This window comes from Emydura macquarii, unplaced genomic scaffold, assembly GCF_026122565.2.
Source record: "Emydura macquarii macquarii isolate MOO-44397 ecotype Brisbane River unplaced genomic scaffold, CSIRO-AGI_Emac_v2 contig_1119, whole genome shotgun sequence".
Classification (NCBI taxonomy): domain Eukaryota; kingdom Metazoa; phylum Chordata; order Testudines; family Chelidae; genus Emydura; species Emydura macquarii.
In genome coordinates, this window is record NW_027131256.1 from 15943436 (window position 1) to 15963864 (window position 20429).

General features: G+C 41.3%; 1 protein-coding gene across 1 annotated transcript; it reads left to right on the top strand.

The window, feature by feature from the left end:
• The first annotated feature begins 5817 nt into the window (after positions 1–5817).
• On the top strand, positions 5818–20215 carry CUNH3orf52 (chromosome unknown C3orf52 homolog). Its single transcript, XM_067546405.1, has 5 exons — positions 5818–6148; positions 11416–11542; positions 12542–12672; positions 16817–16887; positions 19889–20215. Exons 1-5 carry the CDS (start codon positions 6023–6025, stop codon positions 20103–20105), a joined length of 672 nt encoding a protein of 223 aa, XP_067402506.1. The 5' UTR covers positions 5818–6022; the 3' UTR covers positions 20106–20215.
• The last annotated feature ends 214 nt before the right edge of the window (positions 20216–20429 follow it).

The following is a 20429-nucleotide window of genomic DNA, read 5'->3' on the forward strand; positions in this document are numbered from 1 at the left end:
TGTAGGAAAACTTGAATTTATTGAATTCCTTTGTAGCTCAGGAATGTGTTTGGTTTTAATGCAATGATGGAGCACAGTGTTTTGGGAATGTGGTTCATTAATAACATGACATACAATGATCTCAGAAGCAGAGAGGTAAGTTTGACAGACAACACCTGCATCCCTTGAACAAATGCTGCCTTTCAAAACAATTGGTAAGATCCAGTGTGTTGAGATTATTTTGCCATAAGAGGGCTTCTACTGGTTATGGCTGAACAGGGGTATAGGAATGAAGGCGGTTGAATTAGGGTTGTTTGGAATCTGAATGGAGGTGGAATTCTCTCTCTTCATCTCTTTCTATTGTCCCTGTATTGCTCTATGATCAGCTGCTTGTTCAATGAGATGGTTCAGACATGAGAGGTAAGTTACCATTCGCCGCCTTCTCTTCTCCTTTGCATCCCCTTGTCGTTGCATTTTGTGTTCCATTTAGGTTGGCAGAATTGGGTTTTCAAATTTTAAAATAATTTTGATGGATTATATTGATTTTTTTATTTTAAGCATTTTTTATTTTATTAATTTTAATTTTTTACAGTTATTGGAAATTTATGGGGGGGAGAGTGTCAGACAGTAATTGTGTCATGACAGTAGACACTAAGATTAAAAAAGTTAAAGCTTTCTTACCGTTAAAAAACCCCCCAACAAATTGTTGACATCACACATCAAAACACACGAAGTAAATATTCTTAAATCAAACTCTAAGTTCTTAAGCAGCATTTTTCTTTTTTTGCCTTTCTGAAAATTTTGACTATTATTGATAGAAATATTTTTTGTCAGTTTGTGGTGTATATAGTAAAATTGACATTTACCAGCATTCACTAATAAAAATCTAATCCTTTTTAGCTTGGTGCTATTAATTTGCATTCTTCAGTCGTTTTAGTTGTAATGAAACAACTAGTTGTAATGAGACAAATGTACAGACACTGTCTAGAATAGAAAATAGAATAATTTGAGGGGGAAATAGTGTCTACTGTGCATATGTTACCAAATCTTCTCACAGTGCAACGTGTTTGTTCTAATGACTGACTGTATCCTTTGCTTTAGGGTGATTCTGGAGGTCCATTGGCCTGCGTAGGAAAGGGAAATAGATGGTATCTTGCAGGCATTGTCAGCTGGGGTGAAGGATGTGCTCGGCGTAACCGCCCTGGTGTATATACAAAGGTGACAGAGCTTTATGACTGGATTCGTCAGTACACAAACTGATGTGCTTAAGAGAAAAAACAAGCCACCATTTTTACTGGAGCAATCCATGAAATATGTCTTTATGATGATATCATAAGAAAATGTTGTAGATGTTTCTATACTGAAGTACATATATTTTTAAGACATAAAAATTGTAATTAACTTCTCTGCACATTTTAGGAACAATCTGAACTAAAAGTAACTTTCTCCATAGACTCATCTTCATTGTCTTCCTCAGCAGAAATGGACAAAGAGGGCTGGATGAAATAAGAATGGATTGGAACCTGGAGCCAAATTCCAACCAAACCTTGTTGTTGGTTTGAATGATTCCTTTCCTCTCCCCAGCCCCAACACACACAAACACACACACACAGATAGATGTATACACTCTCTATATGTATCACTTTGGGGTTCAGACAGGATCAAGGGCCCACTTCTCAAGTCTGGTCAAAATATACAAACTGCAAGTCAGGGTGATTGTGCAAAGGACACTCTTCTTCAATCACGGTGTTGCTCCCTCCTGTGCTGGGTTTTAGAGGACCCTCAGGCTGCTCTAACTTAATACAGTTGCTCATGGCCAGAAGAGGCCAAAAACAGAGCTCAGGTTTCTTGTGAGGTAGGGGCACCTCAAACTCTCTCCCACTTTGGTAGCCATGCCCCCCTCCTCCCTTTCCTTGTTAAGTTAGCAGCAGGGAGGGTGTTTGGCATTCAAGACCAAAGAGAGCACTAAGCTGCTGTGTGTCACCCTTCCATTCTTGTGAGCCTCCCTGGACTGGTTAAGACAAACGAGATCAGATTACATCAGTAGTGAAGCACAAACCAGTCCCATTAAACATAAAGATCTGGCCCTAAACATGCAAGGACTGCAGTACCATTACTGGTGTCCTTGGAGTGATGGTATTTTAGAACAGAAAAAATGCTGAGTTCATTAAGAAGAGCTCAGTTCAGTTAATCTAAAGGAAACTGCACATAGTAGATGACGAGAGAATTCTTTTTCGGTCTGGTTCAAACAAAACTTCACAAACACAAGGTCCCTAGCAGCTATCAAATAATAAACTATAGAATCACAATACAATCTCAGGTGCTGATTATACTTTGTGAGAACAAACCTGTTGCTAGCTACTTGTGATAACAGCCTTATTCAAATTAACTCTTTCATGGGTGTCAGACTGCAATAAGTGACTTATCTTGAATTATCTCCTGCACAAAAAAAAGCCAGGAACTTGACTTTATGATATTCCAAACCAAAAACATTGGAGTATATTTTAATAAGAATCTGTACTTTTGGATGGTTATCTTGTAGTCAAAACAGTTTGAGGTTCTCCTGGGTCTACAGTAGTTATTAGGCTGTGATTATTCTGTCTGTTCAGGGCTGTGGTATGCCAAACCACCTAAGGCACTAGTAGTGTGTACTGCAACGTGGAGGCAAGGCTGAAGGTGCTTCCATTAGGCCTGGTAGGTGCTAGCCCTGGTGTGTCCAGTGACCACTTGGAGAAAGTGAAGGACTGGCAGGAGAGACGGAGGTTGTAAATATCCTAAGTACAGTGGCTTAAACAGAGCTCCAAACAAAATAATCGTGGTTTTTATTTTTGGGCGACTAAACAGTTTTTCAAGCGTAGTGCCTAGGGTGCTTTCTCCAGTCCAGTTCTCTATTAAAAGCTAAGACGACTGTGCAGGTTTGTTGAAGTTGGTGTGGCTGATTAGCACCCCTTTATGCTGGCTCCCTGCCCAGTCTCTGCTGCATCCCACACAGACCTGTCTGGCAGTCACACCCTATTCTATATGTGACTCCCCATCTCCTGCTTCAGCCTGCTCTGAAAAAGTAGCCTGCTGGTTTCCCTGTGCCTTCAGCTTCCCTGCTGCTCCTTGCTTTCCCATGCAGCTGCCACTTCCTCAAGTACCAAGTCATTTCCTGGGTCAGGGCCTTTCATGGTTTTGGCCCCTTCTCCCCACTGCTAGTGGAAGGGGATGAGCCGGAATGTCCATGCCAGCGGGTTGTAGATCCGTGGGGAGGGGGTTGATGGAAATGGTAGTTTCCTACTTAGCAGACTGATCACAAGGGTTTTTCTCCTGGCTTGGTATCAGTTGATAGACTCAGACTTCCAGTGCTGTTTAGGGGATTTAAGCACATATATCTTGAAAATTAATGGAAGCTTTGTCATTTCGCCCCCACCCCTCCCTCAACAGCTTTAACTATCTCCCCCTCGGTATCCTGTAGCTTTACCTTTTCAGACCTGAGGTAACATGAGGATGGTAGTTGGCAAGTTAGATGCCACTCCCTCCAGCACACACAAACGCGCCGCTTGCTTATGTTATATTAATAGGCCCGCCACAGTGTGGCCAGCTTTTGTGATTTTTTTGGTCACGAATGATGGGATTTTGACTGGGCTGGAGCCAGTCTCACAATGATGCAAGTAGCTCAAGCCCCCTAGTGTATTTGAACCCTCTGGTTATTTTGCCCCAGAAGGTGGGCAAATGGGGTGGGCAGCTAACCGGAGCTGCTGTGGGAAGAGCGCTGTCTCCTCCTCCTCCTTTTCCTCCTGCCCTCAGCAGCAACCCAAAGCTGTCCTCATAAGAGGGACATGGGGAAGAGGGAACAGAAAGAGCTGCACAGCTCATGGCAGCTCCACTGCTCTTCCTCCTCCCCTCTGCAGTGCCTGGGCTTGGAGCCTGGAAAGGGGAAATGGGGTGGGGGGGAGGCTCAAGAGTCCCGGAGCTGCCTCTCCAGCCTGCAGATGGGAGAAGGGATGAAGAACCCCAGGAGGAGCAGAGGGAAGGCTGGGTTGAACTGACGGGGGACTTGGGAGCGGGGGCTGCCAGAGACAGAACTGATACAGGGACTGAGGGGACAGGAGTGATTCAGAGGTTGGGGGCCAAATTAAATGCTGGGCCGGGGACAGGCTAATGTGGGATGAGATCTCCTGCAGTGATGGCCAAAATCAACTTAACTAATAAATTTAGGAGAGTGGGCAATGATAATTGTGACTCTCTCTCTCTCTCTCTTTTGGATGTGGTGTGTAGGAGGAAGCAAAAGATGGACCAAAACCATTATGTAATCTTTAATTAAAAAAAAAAACAAACCCTCATATTTTGGGTACAAGTAATGAGTCACATAATCTTTCTTGAAATTGGCAATACTACCCTCATTTATTTATAACTCACTTTCGTAGTCTGACTCATTTTATAGTACATCAAGGAAGGCATTCTGTAAATTACATGTACATACACGTCTGCATTTTACATAATTCATATGTTTAAGGCTCTTTTTAAAAATCTAATTCATTAAAATGTGTGGTACTTTCTCCAATTTTTATTCAATGTAAAAGCATTGTTTATTCTCAACTCTATTAAAATTCTAAAAATATTTTACTAATGTACTGGTATTTCTTGAATAGTCATTCACTTCCTCTTTTTTTAACAAAATGTGGTGACTAAGTATTTACTAGTTTGACCGCACTACTGAAATAAAGTAATTCACTTTGAACTATTAGTATGCTTAAAACTGCAGTCACAGCTTTTCAGCTGTAGATGAGTTAAAACCAACTGAAGTTTCCTTTTTATTTAAATAAAGTTGAACTGAGAGGCGCTTAACCTGCCAAAACCTGAGTTTGTTTCTACTTCATGTATTGATAAAACTGAATATCGTCAACTGAGAAGGACATTGCATTCCTACAGTTTTAGATTAGATGTGAGCCTTGGCCACAAAGTTCAGATCTAGTTCTCAACTTCCCTTATGCTGGAGGGAGGGGGGACCTCAACACTGGGGTAGTGGTTCAGCCCATTATATATAATGTGCATATGAGAGAGAGGTAAACCACAAAGTACAGATCTGGGTGCAGACTTAAGATGGGGAAGGTATTGTGATTCAGGAGTTAGTGTGCAGGCCTCACTTTGTTGTGAATGAACAAACTCTGGCCTTGACAGGTACGTGAAATAGGAATGGAATTCTCATAAAACTTACACAAGGTTAATGATTGCAGATCTTAACAACTGAAATTTAAGAAGTGTACTGTTGACCTTTCCTACTTTACTAGGAACGGGTGTATTAAGAGTGAAAGGAGCTCAGATCCTTCAGGAATAGACTGAGACCTGTCCAGGAGACTCCAGGTTAGGCCATTGCTACATGAAACAAAGCCATGAATCCAGGTGCCAGAGTTTCATGCTAGTTCAGAACTTAACTTGATAGCTTAGACCTACTTTCAGTCTACTGAGCTCTTTGGTTTCTTCTGTTTGTGAAAAGTGCTGTATAAATACATGCTTGCTTTAGTTCCTTTGTATAGTATAGTTATGGTACTACATTTTTGACCTGTGCTTTTATTCATTAATGTGACAGGGCTATTCCTTGCTTGCTGTTTGAAAACAGTCTTCTCTTCTGAGACTGAAGATAGATAGCTTCTTCCGCTGACGTAGCTGCTTTAGCAAGCACCATGTTGCCTCAGGTTCACATAGCTGTTTGTGCTTACTAAGGGTTGGTACAGTAAGGTAACCAAACTGGAAAATCTAGTATGATACAGCTGGGGAATGAACACTTGTGTTTCAAAAGACTAGGCAAATCGATACTTCCGCCTCATCCCATTTCTTTTTTCAGAGGATACAGTCACAGTCAATTCCTCACTCCACGGAATTTCCCGTGTTTACTCAAGTTCTTGAGATCACTTGTTTGTAAAAGTATGCTGGCCCTGGCTGCTGACATCTCAAACCTTGTCCCTGAACTTTCTCCAACATAATAGCAGCAGAAACAGGAAGGAAGGGAGTCTTCTCAGTATTTGCCTTAAAGTCAAAATTCCTCGCAGAACTGGAAGCTATGTATGGTCATGTTCCTGAACATGAAATGCAGGTTATTGGATTAGAGGGGGAGAGAGAACTTGAAGAGGAAAATGGGGTGGACCATAATAAACCTCTTAATCCTGAAGCATCTATAAAAAATACGGTAAGACTCATAATCATTCACTTTCTACTTTATAAGCATGTTACAGTGCACAGTGATTGAAATAACTGAGGAGCATTTTAATGGAACAAAGTAGCTTTGTTGTAAAGTTTATTGTTGACTTATAGTTAAATGTCAGAAAAACTAAGGTTAAAGGCAGATTTCTTTTCTTCTGCAGTTAATGACATCTGATTGAAAGAGGATATTTAAAATCTAACTCATTTACCATTTGTAATACTTTTTTTTTCATTAGCATTTTACTCAGAAAATGAAATCGCACTTTCTTTTTAAAAACAGTTTTATTAGTTTCGCTTTTGGTTTGTCATGCTCTGAATATTGCAGTGGGTGAATTGCAGTCACTAAAAGGGGACGTTAAAATCCAAATTAAAAAGGGTTTCATTTGTAAAAGAATTAAAATATCAGGAAAACACTACTGCTAATATTAGGATTTGTTTCCTGTTTAAAAAGTTAGTCCCTTCCCACAATCTAAACTTTGGACCAAAACTACTTAGCACTTCTCCTTTAATATACAATTTAGTGTATAGTGTGATCAAAGGAAGCAATGGCAGATACAAATTCTGTATCATAGATTAACAGCAGCTGACAATATCCCTCTGGGGGTATTGTAAACTTTTTAATTTTGCCAAAACAAGAATGAGATTATTGACAATGCTCATGCCTGTAACTTGTGAGTGCCAACAATTATTAATTTGTATGATAAGCATGCTACACATACACATAGTAAGATGGCTTCTGCCCCAAGAGCTTAGTTTATGTCTACATGTGCCTCCAAATTAGGTGGCAGTTGACAGGAGATATGCAAGCTATGTAGAGTAGCTTGTATATATCTCCCGTCGACTTCCTAATTCATGCTTACTGTGGTGTCTTCAGTTCACTGCGCCGATGGGAAATGCGCTCCCGTCAATGCAGCGTTACTTCACCTGGCGGAGGTGGATTAATAGCGTCTATTTCTGGGTCAAGTGAACGGGTCACCACTTCTGCTCAATTGATCTGACAGCAGTAACTTTTGTCTAAATACATGAGAAGTAGTATCCCGATTTTACTGATGGAGAATTCAGGTACAATAACGTTCAGTGATTTGCCCGAGGCCACGAAGGAAGTCTGTGCCAGAGGTGAGAATTTAATCCAGTTTCCTAAAACTCAGTCTAGGGATTTACCCAACAGACTATTGCTATCTTAGGTGTGTCAGTAAAGGTCCCGATAAGGTCAGGTCTCAGGTCTACTGTAATTGCCGAGCGGGAGGGGCGGAGCGGGGGCGAGTGCCGGAGACTATTGTGGGTAGTTTTATTTAGATACGTATGTCTCTGTCTCCACTGGCAAATCAGGCATTTAGCTATCAAAGTGATCTAAAGTGTGCTCGAAAATTATCTTGAACACAGTTATTCCTGGTTTCTTTTCCAGCCTCAGTCCGTGGTCCTACTGCACAATAGTCAACACTATTGTACCACCCAAAATGTCTGTGAAACTATTCATGGTGTGCAGTAGCTATTTTTTTCCCTCTCAGATCTGAGACAAATAGATTTTTCTTATCTAAGTAAAAAGTGTTGGCTCAGCTGCAGGGAGGAATCAGGGATTAGAGTGTGTACCTACATCAGCTCAATTGAAACTTATTGATCAGACTTAGCGTTCTGTAATGGTCTGAGCACAAGGCTGGAAACCTGAGTTGAAATCCAGGCTTTCATATCTGTAGCCTTGGGCAAGTGTCTGCCTCAGTTTCCTTATCCCTAAAATAGGTATTGTGCCTACTGACCTCACAAGAATGTTGTGAGAAATAATTACTAAATATACTTTTCCAGAAATAATGTGATACCCTAGTGTCAAGCATTATATTAAAAGCTAGAATCTCCCTTAGCTGTTTCCTCTTCAAATACAAAATTCCTATTAATTTTAAGATACACCTCATCTGTTTAAATATCCAAACAAAAATAGTACATCCTACACATGCACCTTACTTGCTGTCTCCTTTACCTACCTTGTGTAAGCTGCCCCCAAAAGTGAAAATCTAAATGTACAATAATCAAATGGTACTTATCTGTCTCTTAATAGTTTCTAGTAATTTTTTAAAACTTAGACATCAACACCTTAACATTAGCAATGCTCTAGTTAACAATGTAAGTGATTTATACCTCACCCTCAAATCCAAAAATCAAACATACTCCTCAAAACATCTTTCTACCATTTGCTATGAGTGTTTGCATATAAGGGCTATATGGACTGATATTATAAACGTCACAGGTGTGGATGTTTTTGTAAATTTCTCCATAAATACTTTTGGTTCAAAGAGATGACAAACTGTACAGCCTGAGGAATCTATAAACTTCATAAATCAAATGGTCCGCTCCAAGGAACTTTGAAACTAGGCTGGGTATTACAATATAATGTTTCTTAATTTTGATTCAAGAATAGGAAGTTTGTAGGTGCAGCCTGCCAATTTGTGAACTCCTTAAACCAAATCAAGGTGTTCAGAAGTTCCACATTATGCATTGCATAAATTGAACCTCTGGAAGAATTGTGTACCATCTGGAAGATGTCATGTTACACAGGTACTATTAGACACAGGTAGCTTGCAAGGTCTGGAGAGGCAGCTTGTTACTAAGTGTCACACACCCCTGGTTAGGCTGCCCCTGCTGAGATCCTTTTCGATTGCATCCCTTTCAAGGAGTGGGCTTATCCCTCCACTTCTCTTTGGGGTGAGATCCCTCAATCCAACCACTTCCTGACTGCGTCTCTAGGTTACAGCTTCCCCGCCCGGGTGTGAACCATGACTAATTTGACTAATTCATAGTCTCAGAATTTAAGGCCAGAAATGACCACCAGATCATCTTGTCTGGCCTCCTGTATGTCACAGGCTACCGCCACCACTCAGCACCCGCATGTTAAACCCAGCAATTAAAACTAGACCAATGTATTACAGGCCCCAGAAGACTGGACTATTATGTGCCAGAGGCAAAGAATAGGAGGGACCAATGTGCAGCTGTGCCCAAGGCCGTGCAATGGCAGGGAAATAATTAAGTGAGGCTTAGATAATCCTCACCCACACGCTGCAGAGGAAGGTGAAAAAAATCTGAAGGTCATTGCCAATCTGGGGGAAAACCAGACCTGCCAGTTTTCCTTGGGAGCCTGTGACAGCATGCACTGGCAGGGCTACAGAAACGTCTTAAACAAAAGGCATAATTATTTTGCTCTGAAGATAAAGGTGAATTTAAAATGAGAGATGTACATGCATATTCCCTTACCTAAACTTAACCTTTACCCACAGCTCAGGCAGGTCTTATTCCCCATCTCTTGAGTTGGGAAAATCAGTCGACGCTGCCGGCAACCCTCTTCCTCTATCTGTCTGTGTGTCCTTCCAGGCTGTCAGGTTTTTCACTGACACATACTGGGTCAGACCAGTGTTCCATCTAGCCCAGTATCCTGTCTTCTGACAATGGTTGGTGCCAGGAGGTTAAGAGGGAATGAATGGAACAGGGCAATTACTGAGTGATCCATCCCCTATCATCCAGTCCTAGTAGGTAGTCAGAGGTTTAGGGACACCCAGAGCATGGGGTTGCATTCCTACCTTGTATAATAGCCATTAATGGACTTCTCCTCCAGGAACTTCAATTCTTTTTTTTTTACCCCAATTACACTTTTTTGCCTTCACAACCTCCCCTGGCAATGAGTTCCACAGGTTGATTGTGCATTATGTGAAGAAGTACTTCCTTATGTATGATTTTAAACTTGCTGCCTATTAATTTCATTGGGTGACTCCAGTTCTTGTGTTATGTGAAGCGGCAACTAAAACTTCCTTATTTACTTTCTTCACACCATTCTTGTTTTCATGGACCTCTGTCATATCACCTCTTTGGGCATTTTTTTACTAAGCTGAACAGTCTGTCTTTCATTTCTCCTCATATGGAAGCTGTTCCTTACCCCTAAACATTTTTGTTGTCCTTCTTTGTACTTTTTCCATTTCTAAGATATCTTTTCAGAGATGGGTGGCCAGAACTGCCCGCGGTATTTGAGCACACGTGCTGGCTGTTCTCTTAGCTCACCCCATCCGTGGTTCATGAGCTGTTTGAATCCTCTTTGGCTCCAGGCTTAGCCTTGAGAAGAGTAAAACGTCTTGGCCTGGATAGAGCTAGCTAAGTAACTTCTCCCTTCAATTGATGGCCCAGCCATTGTTAGCTTAACTTGTTTAAAGCTGGGTACCTGAGAGGCTGTCTTACATGTGTCATTGTTTTACCTTACTCAGTTCTGTAACATCCCATTGACAACGTCCTTTGACTGAGCTCTGTGCATTCAATTCTATGCAGTTGAACAGGGAAATGGGGAGTCACACACACTATTCATAAATAGTCCATTTTTCCAGTTCTTTTCTGTAAGAACAGAGACCCATCCTGCAGACCTTGCGAACTCCATTGTGGTTCACCTTGACACAGGTTACAAGGTCTGCAAGATCTAAGCTCCATTCTGATTTCTGTGAATCCCTCATAAGACTCTAGATCCTTAAGCTCTTTTGCACCAGTTAAAATGGTTCAAGAAACTTGGCCCTCGTCTAGATAGTAAATTTGCACCAGGTTAATATAACTAACCCAGTTTAACTGGTGAAAATTCCTTGTGTAGAGACTTTGATTTAAGAGGTGGCTTATTTTAGTTTAGCCTATACCTATTCCTAAGGATTTAAGTTTAGTGACAGTAGGTCTGATTGATTGAAAGCTCAATAAGTGTGTTCACACACCTTTTTGTGCGAGTTGAGCTGAATCAGTTTAAAATTACACCTTAACCTGACAAGGTGCAACTGTGCCTACAGTCTAGTCCTCGCAACTTTTAGAGTGACAGATCTCCAAGGGGAAACTCATTTGATAGTCAGCCAAATTATACGCAACCACTTGGTTTCATCATTGAGTTAAAACTGCTTCATTGCTACAGTCTTCTTCATTTATCAGAGCAGATGACTGATTCAAAAGTAGACAAGGTTCTACTACCAGCTCTACCACTTTTTGACATTAGGCAAGTCAACTTACCCATTGATATTAATAGACTAATGTTTTTACTTAAATTGTTGCATCCTAATACTTGTGAAAATGTTTTGATACCCTTAAATAAAAGGCACAGTAAAAATAAAATATATTATTTAATAGTGAGATTCTCCTGTCTATGTAGATTGTTTTTAGATTATTTATCCTAAAAACAGAGAAGAGCTCATATGTTTTTCTTTTCCTCCTAGTTTCTTAACAGATAGCTTCTTTTACTTTTTGTATGACTAGGGGAGAGCCTACTACTGCAGATCTTGTGGTAACACCGTTTTTTGGAAATGTAAACTGTGGATGGTTATATCTTCAGCTTTCCTGGTGCTGCTTCTAGTGATTATTATGAGCCTAATTCTTTATTCAGGTATGTACTTTTCTTTTGATAGTGTGTGTCTCACAAACTAAATGAAATCTGTGGTATCCTTCAGATGCATGCTGCAGCCTGTCTGTAGTTTGATTGTTGAGTTTTGTCACGGTGATGGTTTATAGAATGTGCTGGGGTGAGCAGTTGGGTATTCTTCAGTGGATATGAGGAATTTTCTTCACGAGCATGTTGTAACTGGTGCTGATTTTCAATTAAGGCACCCAGAGAGCTTAAAGATGACACTTGTACATTTGTTTATTCCTCTTCTCTCTGTTAAATTATGTCTGCTTGGTAGCTTGCTATCAGCATAATTATTGTTTGAAGTCAATGGCAACATACCCATTGATTTGAATAGGGGTGTGCCAAGGCTGTTAATATATTAAGTCTAGACAAGTGGTTCTCAAACCGTTCTACTTTGGGCCTTTTCTTAAGCTAAGATCTTCTGATAGCCAGCTCCCCAACCTGATCCCATATCTTGCCTATGGCAATTACAGAGCATGGTTACATGAAAAAGTAATACAATGGTAGGGTCAAAGAGTCGAGATGAAAATCATACTTGCGTCAATGCAATGAATGCAGCAGATTGGTTATATCCTGATATTTTGTATTGGTGCAATTAATTATCTCTGCCTGGAGGTCAGACTTCCTAAAAATAGTAAGAGTGGTGCCATCACCCCCCAAATTTCTTCAGGTAACTTAGGTTTTGTTACTATCATCCGTTTTGCTTGCTACCCTTCCAGTTTTTCCTCTGGCTAAATTTACATTTAAGAAACACCTGACAAAGCAGTCACAGATGCTGCATTGAGACACAAGTTCCCTTGAGTTCAGCTAGTCTGACCACTAATAAATACGTCGCCACTGTGACTGGCAGTTCCAGGGCCCTAGCTGGCAGTGCTCCATTGGCCCTGCTTTGAGAGCTGCTCATTGTTGAATGACACTGAACTTTTTCCATCTGTAACAGCCAGTTGGAACACCCACTTTCCTTTTTTTTAATTTCAGAAGTTTACATTGATGAAGATGAATACTGGACTCCTGAATCAGTATCAAGTGGAAATTATCGCAATTTTTCTGGAATGCTAAAAGTACAGTGTGCTGCTCAGTCGGCTTATTCTGAAGATCTTACTAAGAGGGTAATTATGACAGCACTTTCACCATAGCTGATTCTGACCATAACACCTATTTGGTGTTTCCTTTGAGTAACTTATGCTGACATTAAACCTTTGTCAGTGCTATTTACTGGGGGTAAAGGGTTTGCAATTTCTGGGAGGAAGTACTGAATCAGAAAAATGGGAGTGATGAAAATTGTTTAAGAATACTTTTACTAGATGCTCAAAAAAAGCAATAATTCTATGATTGAGGAAGAAGGCCATACTAGTTAAAAAACTGACCTTTCTTAGCGGGGAAGTGCATGCAGCTATTAAAGGATAGAACAAATGGAATAAAGAGGAAGATATTAATTAATATAAATCAAACTATGAATTATAGTAAAATTATGCATAGAGGGATGCAAAGGGACACAAGGAGATATCTATGGCTAGCATAGTTAAGGACAAGAAAGAGTTTTTAAGAATATTAGGAACAAAAGAATCCAAACATTGGTATTGATTCATTACTAGATGGAAATGGTAGAATTATCAATAATAAGGTAGAAGTGTTCAATAAATATTTCTGTTCTGTATGGGGGTGGGAGGAGAGAGATGACAAATGTACTTACCATTGATAACATTATTTCCATTCCACTAATATCTTGGGAGAATGCTAAATGGCAACTACTAAAGCTAGACACTTTTAAATCAGCAAGTCCAGATAACTTGCATCCAAGAATTTTAAAAGAGCTGGCTGAGGAGCTCACTGGACCACTAATGTTGATTTTCAGTTAGTCTTGGAAGTTCCAAAAGACTGGAAGAAAGTTAATATTGTGCCATTATTTAAAAAGGGTGAACAACACAACCAGGACAGTTATAAGCCTGTCAGTCTGACATCTATCCCAGCAAGATAATGGAGCGTGAAATGGGACTAAAGAATTTAAAGGAGGATAATATAAATCATGGTTTTATGGAAAAAAGACCGTCCAACTGACTTAATATATCTTTATTGATGAGATTACAAATTTGGTTGATAATAGTGTTGATGTAATATGCTTAACTTCTCGAAGACTTGGTATTACCCAACATTTTGCATAAAAATTAGAATGGTATGAAATTAACATAACACATTAAATTGAATAAAAAGTGTCTCGCTGCTAAGTTTCAAAAATATAATTGTAAACGGGGAATTATCATCAAGGTATCAGTTCTTGGCCTCATGCTATTTGACATTTTTTATCAACGACCTGGAAGAAAACAAAATCATCACTGATAACATTTGCAGGTGACACACAAATTGGGGAGTGGTAAATAATGAAGAGAACAGGTCACTGATTCAGAGTGATTTGGATCACTTGGTAATCAGGGCACAAGCAAATAATGAGTTTTAATATGGCTAAATATAAATGTATACATCTCGGAACAAAGAATGTAGCCCATATTTGCAGGATGGGAGTCATTCTATCCTGGGAACTGTGACTCTGAAAAAGATTTGGGGGCTGTAGTAGATCAGTGGTTCCCTAACCTTTTGGCTCAAGGGCCACAGATGTCATATTTACAACCCGGAAAGGCCACAAGTCTCTACTGCCAGGTCCCCCCCAACCCCCGCGCTGCAGCCAGACAGAAGGAGTTCAGCGAGGAGGCTGCCTCCTCGCTGATCTCCCTGGCTGCAGCAGGGAAACTGGACACGTCCTGTAGCCCTGTGCACTCCACCTGGGTCCCTAGGCAGTGGCTCCCTTCTGCAGCCAGGGAGACGGAAGATCAGTGCTCCCCTCCCACTGGCTCCAGCAGGAACCCCAGCACCTAAGGACCCAGATAGAGCGTTTTGCTCTCTGCTGGAGAGGGGAGCACTGATCTCCCCTCTCTCTGGCTCCAGTAGGGACCCCAATGCCTATGGACCTCGGCGGAGCACTTTGCTGTGGTCCCAGCTACAGCCAGCGGGAGGGGAGCACTGATCTCCCCTCCCCTTGGCTGCATCAAGGAGCCTGCACTGGTCTTTTAGCCCCACGAAAACATGCTCAACCTCGGTCCTTGGCGGTGGCTCCCTTCTCCAGCCAGTGGGAGGGGAGCCGCGGGCCACATTGAAAGCCCCTGCGGGCAACAGGTTGGGAACCACTGTAGTAAATAATCAGCTTAACGTGAGCTTCCACAGTGCAACCCTGTGGCCAAAAGGCTGTTGTAATCATTGGGTGCATAAACAGGGGAATCTCAAGTAGGATTGGAGAGGTTATTTTACCTCTGTATTTATTTGGCCCTGGTCCTATTTCCTAGGATTTCACTGGTAGTCTCTGGTTCAACCCATACAGCCAGCCATACCTGTACAGCCTGATCTTCAGGTTGGATGTCAATGTCAAGGACCTCACAGTCCAGCTAGTGTCTTGGACAGACCATCACCTCATTAAGGCAGTAGTCAGAGGTCTCTCAGCTCCCAGATAACAAGAAAGACCCATGATCCTCATTGACCCATGAAGTCTCTGTCCTTCAAATTCCAAAGCTTGCTAAAAGACAACAGCACTCCATCCATAAGATAAGTAGTCTAGCACATGCTGTATCATGATCATTGTACAATAGTCTTGGCCATCAACATGACAGCCCCAAAGCAATCCACTGCCCACCTGGATCTTCTTGGTTTCCTGACATCCTGTCCAATCGGAGAGAAGGTTGGCAATTAAAGCACCGAGGATGGAAAACAAAGGCTGAAGCAAACAAGTTGAAACACAAAGAATTCCTCCAAGCCTATGCTGAGGCTGTCTTACAGGCCAAAAGTATATTCTGAGCAGTCTCCATGGAAGCTGCCAAATCATGCCCTAAGGAGCTATCCTGGGTGGTTAAGTGCTTCGTCTATGCTGAGTTCCTACAGCCTGCAATGGAACCCAACAGCAACCCTTCAAGAGACTGTGCACATTGAGGAAGGCTTCTAAAACATGAATCTGCTCACTTTATGCCTGCCAACAAACAGCCTGCCTGAATTCCTGGAATTTATTACATTCGTTCCTCAAGAATGACTAGACCTCCACCCTAAAGGAGTCTTGAGCCAAGACCTGTGAGTCTGCCCATACCTTTCCTGGCTGGTGAAAGGGAGTCATAAGCAAGTGGTGCCACTCCTGACTGAAATGGCCAATGCCACATTCAGGGAAGAAATTGTTGACCATAAGACACTGCCCTCCCACCTAAGAGAGGTAGTAGGGAGAAAGAGCTAAAATGGTTCAAGAGCTTCTTGGGGTAGTGAAAGGAAGCTGGATCTCTGCCACTAGACCCCTCATAAGTCTTGGAAGGATAAAATCTATTTCCAGTTCTATTCAACACTGACATGCAGACACAACATGGCCTTTGAAGGCCTGTAATACAGATCCGTTTGTCTGCTGCCACATACGGACATATTGCCACAGCCAAGATGATCCAATGCTCAGTCAGCTTGTGGAGGAATAACAACTGGTTGAATGCCTGTCCAGTAACTCTTTCCTTGGTAGTCATGCAAAACACTCTCAACCTTCTCATCACCAACTCAACTAGTTTTGAATTTTGTTACCAGCCAGAGATTCTGACCAGGCTTATTGAAATGTTAGCAAAGCTTTAGAGCCAGTCTCGACAGGTGTACAGTTTTCATCAAAATAAGGCAAAATTAAGTTTCACCTAGGGGAAACCTAAGGTGTTTTTTTGTTTTTACTGACTCTGTAGACAGTCTATTTTACATCCTGAACCATGATCTTTGACTTTCTTCAGCTTAACTGGTTGCTGTATTTTTACTCTACACACTTGCAGTACAGTTTTATTCAGGGTGGACATAACACATCCTCAAGCTTGCTCATTCAGGTATTGTAATTTCAGAAGGTTTGAGAAGCTAAGATCAGTTTTGCTTGGCTGGTCTGACGTTGCTCATTACTATCAAAGAAACAGCATCACCTACTTTCCTATCCTGATTTTTAGTTCGGTCAGTGCAAAGAATAAGTGGAAAGGGTTGAGGTCTCCACTCTTAGATCCATCCGTCGTGATTTTTCCAGATAAAGTGGAAAGTGTTTTTATGTATTTAAAAAAACAATTAAGTTGGCAAAGAGAAAATCAACTGAAATTGAAATCCCAATGAGAGCAGAAACTGCTTTTTACAATTAGATTTTAAAATAAAATGATTTCCTTGTATAGATATCTGCCAGGACTTGACCTCAAAGAAATATTTGATTCTCTTTTCAAGCTAATAGATGTCTACAGTTCATCTCCAGCCCTGGGGCGCTATTTTATCTCTGCTCAAGTGGATAACTTCAGGTAGGAAATTAACGTAAGAATTTTCTTTAAGTGTTTGTTGAGGAAAATTTAAATCTGTCACATAGACATACAAAACATTTTAAAACTCTGAAATAGTCTTTGTCAGGAAAAATACCAGTACCATCAGTGAAGTTATGTTTCCACCAAAATTAACCTATTATATTTGTAAAGGATACGTTGCCTACCAATAAAACATATTGTTAAGGGGTTTTGTGATACCGTTGATCAAGTATTGTCAATGTGCTCAGTCTTTGATGGTCTCAACTGCAGCCTTTGTCACACTTGTTGAAGTAAGAAAACTGGAATTGCTTCAGAGCATCTTTGCTTTAATATACATTATTAGGCCCTGTTTTTTCAAAGGTATTTAAGTATTGCTGTGCTCAGTGTTGCAACACCTAGCTGATTTAGTAGCTTAAATCTCACGTTCTGAATCCATTTAGGCACTTGGGAGCCAAAATGCCATTGACAATGGCAATTTGGCACCTAAATCCCTTTTGAAAATGAGATTTAAGCTCCTAAACCAGTTACGCATTGCAATGAGCGCAGCAATACATAAATACCTTTTTAAAAATCAGGGCTGCAGTGCCCAAAAGTGTGGTAGGCATTTTGTAAATGAGGTATGTGCTCTTAAAAAGCTTAAAGACAACATGGACACACAAAAGCAACAAGAATATCACACTTGAATTCTGTTTTTTATGTGACTTGTTCAGAGTAGCAGGAGCAGATGATGAATAAAATAGCGGCATTTTGGATAGATGGCAGATGTTGAACTGAGAAGTGGGGAGGTTGAAGGTTAAGATTACAGTAATGAAGGTAATAGATGGCTGAGTTATGGAGAGAAATTTAGCAACAGACGATTGAAAAGAAGTGATGGGACAGATTTTGGTGGTGATACAGAGTAAGAAGTAACTGAACTTTCTGGAAATGGCAGGAGAAAGCTGTAATCGTGAGAGACGAGGTCAGACATTGGAGCTGTCAATGTCAGTGTGACTCTGGACGGAGGTTAAGGGCTTAGACTGAGTTTGATGGCAGTGTTTTAACACAGAAGATGGTCTGATGAATCATAGAATCATAGAATATTAGAGTTGGAAGGGACCTCAGGAGGTCATCTAGTCCAACCCCCTGCTCAAAGCAGGACTAACCTCAGCTATATCATCCCAGCCAGGGCTTTGTCAAGCCTCAGCTTAAAAACCTCTAAGGATGGAGATTCCACCACCTCCCTAGGTAACCCATTCCAGTGCTTCACCACTCTCCTAGTAAAAAACTTTTTCCTAATGTCCAACCTAGACCTCCCACCCTGCAACTTGAGACCATTGCTCCTTGTTCTGTCATCTGCCACCACCGAGAACAGCCTAGCCCCATCCTCCCTGGAACCCCCTTTCAGGTAGTTAAAGGCCGCTATCAAATCCCCCCTCACTCTTCTCTTTTGCAGACTAAACAAGCCCAGTTCCCTCAGCCTCTCCTCATAAGTCCTGTGCTCCAGCCCCCTAATCATTTTGGTTGCCCTCCGCTGCACTCTCTCTAACTTGTCCACATCCTTTTTGTAGTGGGGGGCCCAAAACTGGACACAATATTCTAAATGCAGCCTCACCAGTGCCGAATAGAGGGGAATAATCACTTCCCGTGACCTGCTGGCAATGCCCCTCCTAATGCAGCCCAATATGCCATTAGCCTTCTTGACAACCAGGGCACACTGCTGACTCATATCCAGCTTTTTATCCACTGTTACCCCCAGGTCCTTTTCTGCAGAGCTGCTGCCCAGCTCGTCGGTCCCCAGTCTATAGCTGTGCATGGGATTCTTCCTTCCTAAGTGGAGGACTCTGCACTTGTCCTTGTTGAACCTCATTAGATTTCTTTTGGCCCAATCCTCCAGTTTGTTTAGGTCTGAATAGAGGAGGTTAAATGGGGATTGAGAGGTAAATTCTAGAATTGTCCACATCCAGGTAGTAGTGGAAATTGGGGAAACCATTGGAGACACTTACTGAGAGGAGGCAGGAAGGGAGAAGCGAAGGAGACCTGGCACAGGGGATGCCGAGAGAGAAGGACATAAGACATCATAAAAGGATCAAAAGTAGGAGGAAACTAGGAAAATATAAATGTGCAAAGACTATGATGAACAGCATGAAAGGCAGCACGCAGTTGAAAGCCTGGACAACAGAGTAAAGCCCCCTCTTATTCAGCAAGGGGATGGTCATTAGTGATCTTAGTGTGATGCTTTCTTAGGTCACACTTGATGAGGATGGTTTTGGTGGAATACCACAGAGGTGGTAAGCATGTGCTGAGGCAGTTTGCTCTATATGCTGTATCTTGTGTGTGTTTGGGATGAAAGATGCTGTATACCAGCAAGAAAGAAGTGTTATGTGCATAGGTAAAACCTCATTGTTCTCTTGTATTCCTCTTTCTCCTCCCTAAACTTCTCTTGAAAAGGCTGTATGTATAGAATATAATAATGGCGATTCCAGTTGAATGGACCATAGAGTTCACTCCAGAATTGGACCCCAATTCAGTCATTTACATAATCTACTCCAGAACTTGGATTAGAAATTTTGGCTGGCTTGAGTCAGATATCGTTAGAGTGAAGAATGGATAATATTCTTATCATGAAAGCAGTTACTTCTGTGGGCCCTTTTGTAAAATAAGTGTCATGTTGCAGCAGCTCTCCTGGTTTCAGCATATTTGGATTGCACAAGGACACTGCTCACAGTCATGGCCCTATGGGGGAGATTTTTGACATCTAACTGCCTTTTGTACCTTTTTAACGTCTTCCCCATTTTCTACCTGGATTACATGAACAAATCCCGTTACCATCAACAGTAATTACTCTTGAGGACCAAAGGGGGGCAGCATGTTAGTTTAAGCATGCCATTGTTTTTAACATTTTCTCCTTAGGTCATGGTTTTTAAAAATAAATGCTAATATTAAAGAGAGCCATACAGTGGCTTCTAAAAGCCATCCAGTGGCATTATGTCCTTATTCTTGCTGAGCTCTATTTCTTTTTCAGTGAAGAAAATGCCACTGCACTCTACCAGCTGGTGTTCTCCTTACCATCAGAGGCTGACGAGTTCATGAAGCATACAATGAGTGCAGAGTTTGTGATGAATGTCTTACGACAAAATATTTATGATCAGGAAGATCCTTATGATCAGGAAGCATCTGAATGTGCTAAGATAAGGCTTGATCCAGCTTCTCTCACACTAACTTGTAAGTGCCCTATGTAACAGACTATTTCTCTAGAAAGAGAATAAGTACTCGTAGTTCTTTAAAATGAAGGAAATATTTATGGAAAGACCATTAGACTTGTCAGTTAATATATTCATGCACATCGACATACTGGCAATATTCTAAAATACCAACATTCTGTGCTCAGAACATTGTCCTACTCTAACTTAATGTATACATTCTGAGATGTTTTTATTTAGTGCTAGATGGAGCTGATGCAGAGAGAGTTGTGAAATGATCCTTTGTGCTTCACCAGCCTGCCATTTCTCTCTCAGCTTTTCTCACTGCTTCAGTTCTAGCCACATTCCCAGGCAAAGAACATG